At 36.2% G+C, this 15,214-nt stretch overlaps 1 protein-coding gene across 2 annotated transcripts in view; it reads left to right on the top strand.

Annotated features, from left to right (window-relative positions):
* Positions 1–15,214, top strand: part of RAB28 (RAB28, member RAS oncogene family) — a 154,096-nt gene that overhangs the window by 118,986 nt on the left and 19,896 nt on the right. For both annotated transcript variants that reach the window (XM_001363594.5, XM_007496720.3), the window contains exon 5: positions 13,847–13,950. In XM_001363594.5, coding sequence (XP_001363631.1) covers positions 13,847–13,950 — 104 coding nt within the window. The remainder of the gene's footprint in view (positions 1–13,846; positions 13,951–15,214) is intronic.

Below are 15,214 nucleotides of genomic sequence, written 5' to 3'. Positions count from 1 at the left end.
CCTCTTTCTGGGTTTTTGTGAAAAATACCTACAACTTCCCTTGTATAATAACCAAATAAAACAGAGAGAAGGAAGGAAAAGTACAATTCAACAGAATTAATTTTAGCAATTAATTCTTATGTTAGTTGATATGAAGAGTTGTTCATCTTTGCAAAGAAGGGAGGAGAGCTTGATTTTTCCATTTCTTCTTCAGGGCTAAGGTAGATTGTTTTAATTACATAGTGTCTAGTTTCACTATTGTTTTTTTTTTTGCTATTGTACTTTCCTTTTCCATATCAGAGTACCTATTTTCTCGCAGTTGTACATATTTGGCTTTGTTAATTAGTATATATCTTCTCTTATTTCTTGCTATTCTTCATATGTATCATTTTTTGATAGCAAATGGCTAGCAGTTCAATTTTTGGGTCTGAGTTTGGTCATTTCAGTCACTTTCTTAGTACAATTACAAATTTCCTGATTTTTTCCAATTCTTAATTCTACCAATAGGATATTGGTACACATGCACCTTTATACAGTCTCTCCAATACTGTTTTTTCCTTTTATCATCTTTGTCAGTTTGCTGTTTGTGAAATGAGACCTTAGATGTTGTTTTGATTTTCATTTCATCTTATTTTTAGGGAGTTAGAATAATCTTTCATATGTATATTAACAATTTATAGTTCTTTATTTTTAAATTCAATTTTATTTTTCCCTAATTAATAGGCAAAAAAAAATTATAACACTTAAAAAACAATTTTGAGTTTCAACTCTCTTCCTTCCTTCCACTCACTGTTGAGATTGTAAGCAATCTGAAAAAGATTTACCTGTACAACCATGTAGTGCTTTTTTTCCCGTAGTAATCGTTTTGTGGAAGGAAATTTGAACAAAAAAGTACATATAAGGAAAGTGAAAACATTTACTTTGATCTCTATTCAGATTTCATTAATTCTTTCTTAATCTGGAAGCATATGGCTTTTTTTTTGTCATGAGTCCTTTGTGATTGTTTTAGATCATTATATTTCTGAGAATATTGAAATTATTCACAGCATTAATTGTACAGTATTGCTGTCATTATATATGGTGTTTTCCTGGTTCTGCTAACTTCACTCTGCTTCAGTTTGTGTAAGTCTTTTTGACTTTCTTCTACTCCTCATTTCTTATATAACACAGTAGTACTCCATTACAATGGTATACTTTTTCATTTAGCCAGTTCCCAATTGATGGATATCCCTTCACTTTTGTAAAAATAAAAGCGAGAACTGTAAAAATAATATGACAATGAATTAATTATGGGTTATAAACTTACTTTGATACTCTGCTTGCTGTACTTACAAAGTATCTTTAGATTATAGTGGTAGTCTCTCGTTGACCAAGAATGACTATTGTCTTTGTGCAGTTTCATCTACGTGTACCCTCATGTGGCTTTGGAGTCCAAAGACTGAGGCGCAAAGTTTGTGGCACATGGGGCATGGAACTCCAGTTGTTATGGGAGGTGTGGTTGTGGCCTGGTGTTGGCGTTCACGCGCAGCAGCAAGACATTGACGTCGTTCATCTTCAAAGGTGGTGGCGGCATGGTTAATGTGGGTTTGCCAGCTGCTTCTGTCAGAGGCAGTGAGTTCTAGTTGCTTTAGTGTAATGCCAGCCCACTTCAAGTTTGACTTTAGCTGATCCTTGAATCTTTTCTTTGGTCGGCCTTGTTTCCCGAGTCCAGCTGACAGTTCACCATAGAATACCTGTCTTGGTATTCGCTGTGGGTCCATGCAGATGATGTGTCCAGACCATCGTAGCTGGGTTTTGAGGACCATGACTTCGATGCTGGTAGAGTTGGCTCTGTTGAGGACTTCCTGATTGGTGATTCGGTCCTGCCATCGGATCCTCATGATTGACCGGAGGGAGCGTTGGTGGAATTGCTCCAACTGCTTCATGTGCTTCCGGTACAGTGTCCATGTCTCGCAACCGTACAGGAGTGAGCTGAGGACCACTGCATTATACACTTTGAACTTCGTCGCAGTGCTTACACCGCTGTGTTGGAGGACTTTGGAGCTCAGCCACCCGAGTGCCTGGCTGGCCTTTTGGATACTGGCATTAATCTCGTGGTCTAGGGACCGGTCGTTGGTGATGGTGCTGCCCAGGTACTTGAAAGTGTTGATGTTAGAAAGCTGTGTGCCATTGATTGTAATGCATGGCTGGTTAGTTGGCCTCCCTGGTGTAGGTTGGAATAGCACCTCTGTTTTGCTGAGGCTGATAGTCAGGCCAAACAGTTTTGTTGCTGTAGAGAACCTGTACACAATGGTTTGAAGATGATTTTCTTGGTGGGCCATGAGAGCACAGTCATCTGCAAAGAGATCTTCCAGAATGAGTCTCTCTGTTGTCTTTGTTTTTGCAGTCAGGCGGTGAAGGTCGAATAGTGAGCCATCTAGTTGGTATTTGATGTAGACGCTCAGGTCTAGATCCATCACAGCATGTCGTAATACTTGGGTGAAGGAGAGGTTGAATAGTACCGGAGTGAGGACACAGCCTTGTTTCATGCCATTGGAGATGTTGAAGCGATCGGAAGTCTCTCCACCAGATAGGACTTCCCCTGTCATGTCGACATGAAAGAGCTGGATCAGTTTGATGAATTTTGCTGGGCAACCGAGCTTGCTGAGGATCACCCACAATGTGTCCCTGTTCACTGTGTCGAACGCCTTTGTCAGGTCTATAAAGGCAATGTAGAGACTCAGGTTCTGCTCAAGGCATTTTTCCTGCATTTGCCTCACCGTGAAGACCATGTCGATGGTGCTGTGATCTGGTCGGAAGCCACATTGTGATTCAGGCAGGTTCTGCTCTGAAACAGATGACAGGAGTCAGCTCCTACTAGGAGCATGGAACATCAGAACATTACTTGATAGAGAGAATACCCCAAGACCTGAGAGAAGAACAGCTCTAATCGGTAAAGAACTGGCACGATATAACATCAACATCGCATCCTTAAGTGAAACACGCTTACCAGAAGAGGGATCACTCAGTGAACCTACCACTGGATACACCTTCTTCTGGAAAGGTAGAGCCACAAATGATGACAGAGTTCATGGTGTTGGCCTGGCTATTAAGACCAGTTTGCTCAAACAGCTGCCAGACTTGCCTGTGGGCATCAGCAAGAGGCTCATGAAGATCCATTTGCCTCTCAGCAAAGACCTGTATGCCACAATCATCAGCGCATATGCCCCAACACTGACCAGAACAGAGGAGACCATTGAGCAGTTCTACTCTGACCTGAGTGCCGTCCTGCACTCAGTGCCCACAAATGACAAGCTGATACTACTGGGAGACTTCAACGCCCGTGTTGGCCAGGACTATGAAAGATGGAAAGGAGTGCTTGGCAAACACGGCGTGGGCAAAATGAACAACAATGGCCTACTGCTACTCAGCAAATGCTCAGAGTTCGAACTCACCATTACAAACACTGTGTTCAGAATGGTGAACAAATATAAAACAACGTGGATGCACCCACGATCAAAACAGTGGCATCTCATTGACTACATCATTGTAAGCCGGTGAGACATCCATGATGTAAAGATCACCAGAGCCATGAGAGGAGCTGAATGCTGGACAGACCACCGATTGGTTAGAGCGACTCTTCAAATGCACATTGTGCCTCGCCATCCAAAAAGTGCCCAGACAGTTCGTGCATTTTACAACGTGAGTCATCTTAGAGATCCATCTTATTTGCAAACATTCCAGTCCTGCCTGGATGACAAGCTGTCTGCCAAGGGACCACTCACTGGAAGCTCAACAGAGAAATGGAACCAGTTCAGAGAAGCAGTGAAGGAAACATCAAAGGCAATCCTAGGCTCCAAACAACACAATCACCAGGACTGGTTCGACGAGAACAACACTGCTATTGAAGACCTATTGAGCAAAAAGAACAAAGCCTTTATGGAGTGGCAAAATAACCCAAACTCTGCTCCTAAAAAGGACAGATTCAAGTCTCTCCAAACCACAGTGCAGCGTGAGATCAGGGAAGATGCAAGACCGATGGTGGGAAAAAAAGGCAGAAGAAATCCAGCTTTTTGCTGATACGAAAAACTACAAACAATTTTTCAGTGCCCTCAAGACTGTCTATGGGCCATTAAAACCCACCACCACTCCCTTGCTATCCTCTGATGGTGACACTCTCATAAAAGATAAAAAAGGCATCAGCAACAGGTGGAAAGAACACTTCAGTCAGCTTCTCAACCAACCCTCTTCAGTCGACCAAAGCGCCCTTGACCAGATCCCCCAAAACTGCACCATTGAACAACTTGACATCTCTCCTTCAATAGAGGAAGTCCAAAAAGCCATTAAACAAATGAGTGCAGGCAATGCATCCGGTAAAGACGGGATCCCAACCGAGGTGTACAAGGCCTTAAATGGAAAGGCGCTCCAGGCATTCTACATAGTGCTGACCAGCATATGGGAAGAAGAAGACATGCCCCTAGAACTCAGAGATGCCTCCATCGTAGCCCTATACAAGAACAAAGGCTCACGAGCAGCCTGTGACAACTACAGAGCCATCTTACTACTCTCCACTGCTGGAAAGATCCTCGCCTGTGTTATCTATAGATTATATTAATGAAGTAAAGCTCATAAATGAACTTCTATTTTGGGCCAGGTGTAATGATGCTAAGGACACTCTTTTTATATAAAAATAAACTATTTATTGAAAATATAAGGATAAAAAGGATTTCTAACTCTAAGGGATTCTAATTCCACCCAAATAAAACTCCCTGGCTCCACAAGGAACTGTTTCTCCTGTTTCCACAGGCTATACTGATCCTTCTGGATCTGACTAACTCACATTTTTATTATTCTAAATAAACTTAACACTATTATCCTTATAATTCTTAACTTTGTCTCTAAGTTATAAAAATAGCAAAGGCTAGCTGGGTGAATTTCAGCAAGAACCAAGTTAAGACTTTGAGCTGGTCCAAACCAAAGACTAGGTCGTTCTTTGGTCTTCCCATATATAAACCAATTTGTAAAAACAGCAATAGATAATCACTAGAGATTCTCCAGTTGGAAAAGTAAAACAGCTCCTTCAGGTCTTTTCTTCCTTTCCTTCTACCTCAGACCATGTGAGAGAGAGAGAGAGAGAGAGAGAGAGAGAGAGAGAGAGAGAGAGAGAGGCAAAGATGTTACCTCCTCCAAACCCTCAGAGAGAATCTCTGCCAATTACCAGAGACCAACTGCCACAGAAAAACTGTTAGACTTGAAACTGACACTGTTTCAGCTCTGTTTGAAACTCCAAATTCTTTCTCAAGCCAGCTTCTCTACTTCTTATCTCTAAACTAATATAACAAGATTTAATTTCTAATATCATCCTTATACTTTCCAATTCTTTCTTCCCACAAAAAGAGCTGCTTTAAATATTTTTGAACATATAGGTCCTTTCCCTTCTTCCCCTTTTTAAAATCTCTTTGGAATACAAACCTCATAATGATATTGCTAGGTCAAAGAGTATGTACTACTTTATAGCCCTTGGGGCATAGATACAAATTGCTCTCCAGAATGGTTGAATCAGTTCACGACTCCTTCAACAGTGCATTACTGTCTCAATTTTCTTATATTCACTCCAATTTTTGTCATTTTCCTTTCCTGTCATGACAATCTGATAGGTGTGAAGTATGATCTCAGAGTTTTAAATGTGCATTTTTCTAATGACTAGTGATTTAGAGAATTTTTTGCATGACTGCAGAGAACTGCCTGTTTGTGTCCTTTGGCCTTTTATAAATTAAGGAATATCCTTTTTGAGAACTGTTTGCTTAAGCTTTGCCCATTTTTTCATAGGGAAGTGGCTTTTGGTTTTATATTTGTATTAGCTCTCTATTATCTTGGATTTCAGACATAAGTGATATTTGATGCAAAGATCTTTTTTCCCCTATTGACAGCTTTTCTTCTCATCCTGTTTGACTTCATTATTTCAAAAGCTTTTCAGTTTCATGTAATTATTTTTTTTCTTTTGTGATCATTTGTTCATTTAAGGACACATTCTCCATGTCTTAACATGTCTTAATATTTGTGACAGATACTTTAGTTATTCATAGAGTTGGGGACTTAAGAAACAAACAAAAAAGAATATAACAACTTATGTTTCAGACTTATTTTTTGAAGTCAAACCAGATCAACAAAGCCTAATCACCAAAGTTTATTTGATGGGATTCAATCTTTTTTTTAATATTTTATTCATTCTAAACAATTTTACCTGTATTAGTTGGGACATCACAAACACTAACACCTTTCTTCATGTCATATTCTCATTTAGAGTGGATTTTCTTTTTCTTTAGAGTTATAATAAGCTACTATAATATCTTTTGAGCAACAGAACTAGCAAAAAGTAATCTGAGTAAGTAGTAACTTTAATACATTTTGAACAACTTAGAGATTCATATATGAGTATTTGATTATACTTTCTCTTTGCCCTCTCAGGTAAATGAGCATTTAGATTTTATCACCCTCAAAATTTTTTTCTACTTTTAAAATGGTTATTTTTATTAATAGTTCATTTTTCCAGTCAAGTCTTTATTTGTGAATAATAGTGGTAAGATGTAGGCCAGAGAGACTCTGCCAAGATGGCAGAGTAATCTTCAACAGCTCTGCCATCATGATAACCCTCTCTGACTAAGATTAAAATATCTTCACAAAATGAATACAGAAGTGAAAGAACCAACAAGGAGACAGAGTGAATCAACTCTCAAGAAAAGAAAAACCAAAAAGGAAGGCAATGGATATCTGGGGCATTAGGGTGAGAGGAAAGCAGACCCAGCAAGAAACTGTAGCAAGGAGGGAAGAGCAAGCCAAGAGTGAGCCTCTTTCCCCCCCTCCCCCCAGCCATCTGCTGTTTGAGGTCTAGGAACTTATCCCAAGCCAACATCCAGACCCCTGAGACCCTCCCTGAGCAAATAGCAGTACAAGCCAGGACATACCCTTTGAAATTTCAAACCTGTGGAAAAGTCCAGAGCCCCAGCCCAGGGAATTACAGTCTGGGCTTGGGACAAGGACTTGATTCACACTTTCGGGTGGATGATAGTACTAAGTGCTGATCTTTTTGCCTGATTGGATCAAGTATACAGTAAGACCAAAAACTCAGACTAAGCCAGAGGCTAGAATTTAACCAGCCTGTGACCTTATCAAGCTCAGAATGAGATCAAAAGCTTACACCTAAGCCTGAGGCAAGTCTATCAGTGTCTCAGGGGTCAGTTGAATCAGCATGAGGGAGGGGAGTCTCAGAGCTCTCAGCCTTCAGACCATCACATCATTCCCCCCCCAGCCTACCTATAATTAGGAAAAATGAGCCAACAACAAAAATTTGTAGGGAGACAAAGAGCAAGGTACAGATACTGAAGAGGACATTGAAAGCAAAATAAACACACTCAAAATCCAAAAGAAAAATAGGGATTGGACACAGATTCTGGAAGAACTAAAAAAAAGATTTCAAAAACCAATTAAGAGAGGCAGAGGAAAAGTGGGAAAGAGAAATTAAAGTGATGCAAATAGAAATGAAAGTAATGCAAAAAGAAATGGGGGAATTGAAAAAGGAGAACCAAAAACTGACAGAGGAAAATCATGCCTTAAAAATCAGAATTGATCATCTAGAAACTAATGATTTTATGAGAAATCAATTAACAATAAAGCAGAATCAAAGGAATGAAAAAGTAAAGGAAAAAAAGAAATATCTTATTGAAATAAAAAACAACTGACCTAGAAAATAGATCTAGGAGAGACAATTTGAGAATTATTGGACTACCTGAAAGCCCTGGTGACAAAAAAATCTTGGACGTCATGTTACAAGAAATTATCAAATATAACTGCCCAGAGATCCTCAAACAAGAAAATGAAATTGAAATTGAAAGAATTCACAGATCACCTCCAGAAAGAAATCCTCAAATGTCAACTTCCAGGAATATAATAGCTAAATTCAAGGGCCACTAGCCAAGGAAAAAATACTTCAGGTAGCCAGAAAGAAACCATTCCAATACCAGGGAGCTACAATCAGGATCACACAGGACCTAGTGGTTTCTACATTAAAGGATCGTAAGGTCTGGAATATGATATTCAGTAAGGCAAAAGATCTGGATTTACAACCCAGAGTCACGTGTCCAGCAAAACTGAGTATATTGGACATTCAGTAAGATAGGAGATTTCCAAGCCTTCCTGAGGAATAAGCCAGACCTAACAAAAAAATTGAAGTCCAAACACAAACACACAAGAGAAGCCCAAAAAGGCAAATAAGTAAGAGAAAATTTAAGAGATTCATTAAGATCAAAATGTTTATATCTACATGGGAAGAGTACTTCTGTAGTTTTCAAAAATTACTCTTAGTAGTAGAGAAGATAGAAGTAATTTATTCAGAAAGAGGGTAGAGAAGTAAGTTGATTATCATGATATGATATATATGTAAATATGATTATATGGAATGATATGTTTGTATATGATTTGCATGCATAAGAATGAGTAAAAATATCAATCAAGGACTGAAAGAGAGGTTTGCACTGAGAGAAAAGGAAAGGAAGAGATAGAATGTGATAAATTATATAAACATTAATAGGCAATAAAAATCAATACAGAGGGGGTAGGATAAGGGTGTTGACGGGCAATGCTTAAACTTTACTCTCAATGTAAAGGTCTCAGAGAAAGTAAAACAAGTATACTCAGTGGGGGTATAGAATTCTCTTCCTGTACCCGGCGGGGTGTAGAATTCTATCTTGCCCCACAGAAAAGTAGAGAGGATTAAGACAAGGGAAGAAGGAGATAATTGGAGGGAGGAGGAACTGGGGGTGTGTGACAAAAAGCAAAATACTCAAGAGGAAAAGAGAGAAAGGGAAAAGAGCAGGATTTAAAGGGGGATAATATGATGGAGGGCAATACAAAGTTAGTAATCATAATGCTGAATATGAATTGGATGAACTGAAACATTAAATGGAAGTAGATAGTAGAGTGGATTAAAAACCAGAATCCTACTATATATGTTGTTTACTAGAAATACATTTGAGGCAGGATGATACACACAGTTTCAAGGTAAAAGGCTGGAGTGGAATTTATTATGCATCATCAAAAATAAACAGGAGTAGCAATCATGATACCAGACAAAACTAAAGTAGAAATTAATCTGATTAAAAGAGACAAGGAAGGAAATTACATTTTGTTAAAAGGTACTATAAAAATGAAGTAATATTATTACTAAAATTTGTGTACCAAATGGCATAGCATCTAGATTTCTAAAAGAAAAATTAAAGGAACTCAATGAGGAAATAGATAGTAAGACCTATTAGTGGGGATCTCAACCTTCCCCTTTCAGAACTAGATTAATTGAACCAAAAAATAAATAAGAAAGAAGTAAGGGAAGTGAATGAAATACTAGGAAAATTCAAGTTAATAGATATCTGGAGAAAACTGAATAGGAAGAAAAAGGAATATATCTTCTTCTCAGCAGCACATGGTACATATCACAATCAAATGCAGAAAAGCAGAAATAATAAATGCAAAGTTTTCATATCATAATGCAATAAAAGATATACTTAACAAGGGTCCATGAAAAAGCAAATTTAAGATTAATTAGAAACTAAATAATTATTCAGAACTGGTGAGGCAAAAAAGGAATCATAGAAACAATTACAGACTTCATTAAAGAGAATGACGATGAGGAGACATTATATCAAAACCTATGGGGTACAGCCAAAGCAGTACTCAAGGGAAAATTTATATCTCTGAGTGCCTGTAGAACAAAATCGAGAGGGAGGAGTTCAATGAATTGGTCTTACAACTTAAAAAATTAGAAAAAGAACAAATTTAAAATTCCAAGATAAAAACTAAATTGGAAATCCTATAAATTAAAGAAGAAATTAATCAAATTGAAAGAAAAAAAACCTATTAAACTAATAAATAAGACTAAGAGTTGGTACTTTGAAAAAACAAATAAAATAGACAAAGTACTTTAAATCTAATTTAAAAAAAAGAAGAGAATCAAATTAACAGTATCAAAGATGAAAAGGATGATCTCACCTCTAATGAAGAGTAAATTAAGGTAATTATTAAGAAATATTTTGCCCAATTATATGGCAATAAATATGACAATCTAGATGAAACGGGCTAATATTTACAAAAATATAAATTGCTTAGATTGACAAAAGAGGAAATAGAATACTTAAATAATCCTATCTCAGAAAAAGAAATTGAAGAAGCCATCAAGGGACTTCCTAAGAACCCCTGCCCCCACCCCCGTCAGGGCCAGATGGATTCGCAAGTGAATTCTGTCGAACATTTAAAGAACAACTAATCCCAGTACTATACAAATTATTTGACAAAATAAGCAAAGAAGAAGTCTTACCAAATTCTTTTTATGATACAAATATGGTAATGATTCCAAAGTCAGGCAGACCAAAGACAGAAAAAGAAAACTATAGACCATATTAATAATCAAACCAACAAAGATCATGTGATTATTTCAATAGATGCAGAAAAAGCCTTTGACAGAATACAATACTCATTCCTATTGAAAACACTAGAAAGTATAAGAATAGAAGGGCCTTTCCTAAAAATAATAAATGGTATATATCTAAAACAATCAGCAAGGATCATCTGCAATGGGGAAAAGTTAGAAGCTTTTCCAGTAAGATCAGGTATGAAGCAAGGATGTCATTATCACCTTTGCCATTTCATATTGTAGTAGAAACACTAGCAGCAGCAATTAGAGAAGAAAAAGAAATTGAAGGGATTAATGTAAGTAATGAGGAGACTAAAATATAACTCTTTGCAGATGATATCATGGTATAGTAAAAGAATCCTAGAAAATCAATAAAAAGCTAGTGGAAGTAATTAACAACCTTAGCTAAGTGACAAAGTACAAGATAAACTCATATAAGTTATCAGCATTTCTATATATTTCTAACAAAATTCAGCAGCCAGAGTTAGAAAGAAAAACTCCATTTAAAATTGCTCTAGACAATATAAAATACTTAGGCATCTATCTGCCAAGACAAACACAGAAATTATATGAACACAACTACAAAACACTTTTCACAATTAAAACTAGATCTAAATAACTGGAAAAACATTAATTGCTCATTGGTAGGACAAGCTAATGTATTAAAAATGACAGTCCTACCCAAATTAATCTACTTATTCAGTGCCATACATATCAAATGACCAAAAACTAATTTATTCAGTGCTTTACCAATCCAACTACCAAGAATTATTTCATAGAGCTAGAAAAAAATCATAACATTGGTCTAGAAGAACAAAATGTCAAGAATATTAAATGAATTAATGAAAAAAATGTGAAAAAGGTGGCCTAGCCAGACTCTTACAAAATGTCTTAGAAAGCAGTAACCATCAAAATGATCTGGTATTGAATAAGAAATGGAGAGGTGTATCAGTGGAATACATTAGGTATGCAATGTACTGTAGAAAATGACCATACTAATTTAGTATTTAATAAATCCAAAGATCCAGACCTTTGGGACAGGAACTTGCTATGTAATTGCTGCAGTATTTAGGGCAAAAACTAGATGTAGATATCTCCTACTGTCAAAATGGGTACATGATTTAAACATAAAGGGTGCTAACATACAAGCAAATTAAGGGAGCATGTACTAGTGTACCTGTCAGATCTATGAGTAAAAGAATTTCTGACCAAAAAAGAGATAGTATTCCAAGATGTAATAATCCAACCATTCTGGAAATCAATTTGGAGCTAAACCCAAAGGGCTATGAAATTGTGCATATACTTTAATCCAGTAATCCCACTACTAGGTCTATCTATCCCATAGAGATTTTTTTTTTAAAAAGGGAAAAGAACCTATTTGTACAAAATTATTTGTAACAGTTCTTTTTGTTGTGGCAAAGAATTGGAAATTAAGTCCAGTTTTGTGGAATGACTTCACAAGTTGTGATGGTAATAGAATGCTGTTGTGCTGCAAGAACTGTCTTAGCAGGCTGATTTCAGAATAATCTGGAAAGATTTATATGAACTGATTTAGAGTGAAGTGAGCAGAACCAGGAGAACATTTTACACAGAAATAGGAAAGATGTATGATGGTCCATTGTGATGAAAAATGTTATCTACTTCCAGAGAAAATTTGATAAAGTCTGAATGCAGATCACAACACACAGTTTTTTACTTTATTTTCTTGATTTTTTTATGTCTTCCATAATATGACTAATATGGAAATGTGCTTTGCATGTTTGTGGATGTATATCCTATATCAAATTTCTTACTTTTTTCAGGGAGAGAGAAGAGAGGGAGACAATTAGGAACTCAAAATGTAAGAAAATGCAATTGGGAAAAAATAAAATATTGCTGAACTTGGGAAATAAAAGAAACTATCCTGGATTTTTAAAGCACTGCTTCCCTTTCTTTATATTCATCAGTCATCTCTTTAACAAGGGTAGAATTAAGTAAATTATATTCAACAATTACATTGTTTTTTTTTATGAAGACAATTATTGAACAGTTATTATATTGTTTAATATGCTGGGTTGATTTCTTTTGGCATGAGATATGATGTTTGTGTGGTTTTTGGTGGAGAATATTCTAGTAGAAAACCTGACATTGCCTTATATTTAACTAGTTAGTGATTTCATTAGGGATTTTTCCTAGTGACGTTATTTGTTCTTACTTTTGTTGTTGAATTAGAAGTATTTTAGCTTCAATATTATGATAAACTGTAATACAAACATTAGTGCTAATAGCTTAGTATTTTAGGTGTCCACAAATTAATGCCTGTGGTATCTGGGCGTTTTTAGGCCTGTTCTTGTAAACAAGGCCTCAGTGCTGTTTAAGGAACAGCAACATGAGGCCAAAAAATAAAAGCTCCACATTAACCAAGGTAAGCAGTATAAATGGGGTTTAGGAATCCCCTGTTAGACCAAAAATCTCCTAGAGAAAATCTCCAGAGCCTACAAATTAAAGACCTCCAATATCATTTTAAATAAAACCTTTTATGTAGTATGAGAGCATTTTTTCAGTTGATAATCAATTGCCACTATTATGCAGGCTTACTAGATTTGCAAATTTACAAGTTTTTACAAGTCAGTTGGGTCCCTTCCTCAGGAAATCAGTTTAAGTTTTTTTTCCTGTATTGACTCAAAGAACTTAGTTGTCCTTAAATCCTTGTGAATATATTTGCCTTATAATTTGGAGTCATTGAGTCAACACTCGTATTGGTACTGCAATGCAATAAAAAAGAGAAAGTTTTCAATATAGATTCCTGTAACTTCAGGATCAAATTTGGAAAAATTCGAATGTACACGATAAAACCTGTCAAGATTCAAGTTCCATGTTCTGCTTTTAGCACCTAACACTGCTCTGTGAAATGTTGTCTTATTTAAGTGCTTTATTTCCAGAGGGCCTATCGTAAAGAAAATCAATGCATACTGTTCTCAAAAATATATAAAGGAAAGTAACTTTCTAAAGGAACTTTCTTAAGTTTCCTTTTGTGAAAACAAATATTCAACAATAAATTCAACGAATATTTTGATGTTTCTAGACACTAAGCAGATATTTGTCATAATATTAAAATTAGAAAACTCAACAACATTCAAATAATGTCAGATAAAGGGATTATAAAGGGATTTAAATCAAAGTTGAAGGAGGTATGTATTTCATTAACTGTTAATTTATTTTGAATAAATGTTTGTTCTTCAGATTCATTTATACATTTTCTCACTGTTCAACTCTTGTTGGGTATCTAGTATGTATAATAAGGCACAGTGCAGATGATAAGCAGACACCACTGTATTATGATAGAAATAAAAATAGAATATTCTTCTCTGTTTATTAAAATTCTTAAGCAGTCTTATTTATAAAAGTAATGTGTTCAATTTTGTCTTTCTTTGAATGCCTTTCCAGTTGATTTGGAACATATGAGAACAGTAAAACCTGATAAACACCTACGTTTTTGCCAGGAAAATGGCCTCAGTAGTCATTTTGTGTCAGCAAAGACTGGAGATTCTGTAAGTAAAATAAAGTGTCTTTAATATTACTAAAGCCCACTTGAATTATGTGTAGTATCTTTAACCAATTGGTTCCTTTTGCAAACTTGTTAAAGCTATGTATATGTAGAGGGTCTTTGTGTTTGTGTGTGTATGTTTTGGGGGAAATATCTTTTTAATTCCAAAATTCCATAATGTTATGATTTTATAAATGTTTTATTCTAGCACTTGGAAATTCCCTTGCATTGCTCAGAATTGGCTTGCTGAACTATTTTTACATTTCCTATATTTACCAATATTTATGGAGTGTGTGTTCAGTCATTTTTCAGTTGTGTCCAAATTTTCATGACCCCTTTTGGGGTTTTCTTGGCAACGATACTGAAATAGTTGGCCATTTTCTTTTCTAGTTTACCTTATGGATGAGGAAATTGAGGCAAGCAGGGTTAAATGACTTGCTCAGGGTCACACAGCCGGGAAGTGTCTTGAGGCCAGATTTGAACTCAAGAAGATGAGTTTTCCTGGCTCTCAGCTCAGTGCTCTGCCCACTGTGCAACCTAGCTGACTTAATATTCATGGGGGTCCTTGACATTGAGCAATTTTCTCACCTGGGTTTAATTTAGGCTCTAATGATTTTCTCCCTCTCTTTGAAGACCAAGTTAAGTTCTCAATAACAGCTGATTTAAAATGGTTTGTTCTGGAAGAGATGGTTCTTCCCCAAAACATTTTCTAGTCCAAGTGGAGATTTTTGTGATTCCATACTCTTGAATCAAAAACGATTTTGTATTTGATCCTGTTTTAGAAGGATGTGGGAATGGGAACCTTCAGTTCACAACACACTTAGCTGAGGAAGGTAGAATTGTTATATTGAAAGAATATTTCACTTCTCTTTCCCAAAAGGTAAATTGACATGTAAATTGTGTTTTATAAAAGACAGGCAGTAAGTAAGGTCCACAGTGCTGATGTAACTATTCTACAATTTAGTGAACTCTGGATATCTGTTAGTTTCAGGAAAATAAGCAAGAAGGAAAAGCAGAGATGCCAGAGGGATTGGCAAAGCTCTCCCTTTAATTAGGTTTAAAAGACAAGTAAGGTAAATAGACTGCTTGTGGTTGAGGTTGCTGAGAAGCCAAAGTTAAAGACAACTCGACTACAGGATTGTTATTAGAAGCCAGAATATTATGAAGATAATTTAAAATGTCTTTCAAACCTTGAAAATATTAAACCAGAGATAAAGATTAAGCATTATTTTAGATAATACTTAAGGATGAGTGAATAACTTTACTAT

The sequence above is a fragment of the Monodelphis domestica genome, chromosome 6 (genome assembly GCF_027887165.1).
Source record: "Monodelphis domestica isolate mMonDom1 chromosome 6, mMonDom1.pri, whole genome shotgun sequence".
NCBI classification, from domain to species: domain Eukaryota; kingdom Metazoa; phylum Chordata; class Mammalia; order Didelphimorphia; family Didelphidae; genus Monodelphis; species Monodelphis domestica.
The sequence above is the reverse complement of the archived record's forward strand: the minus strand, read 5'-3'. Positions and strand labels throughout refer to the sequence as shown.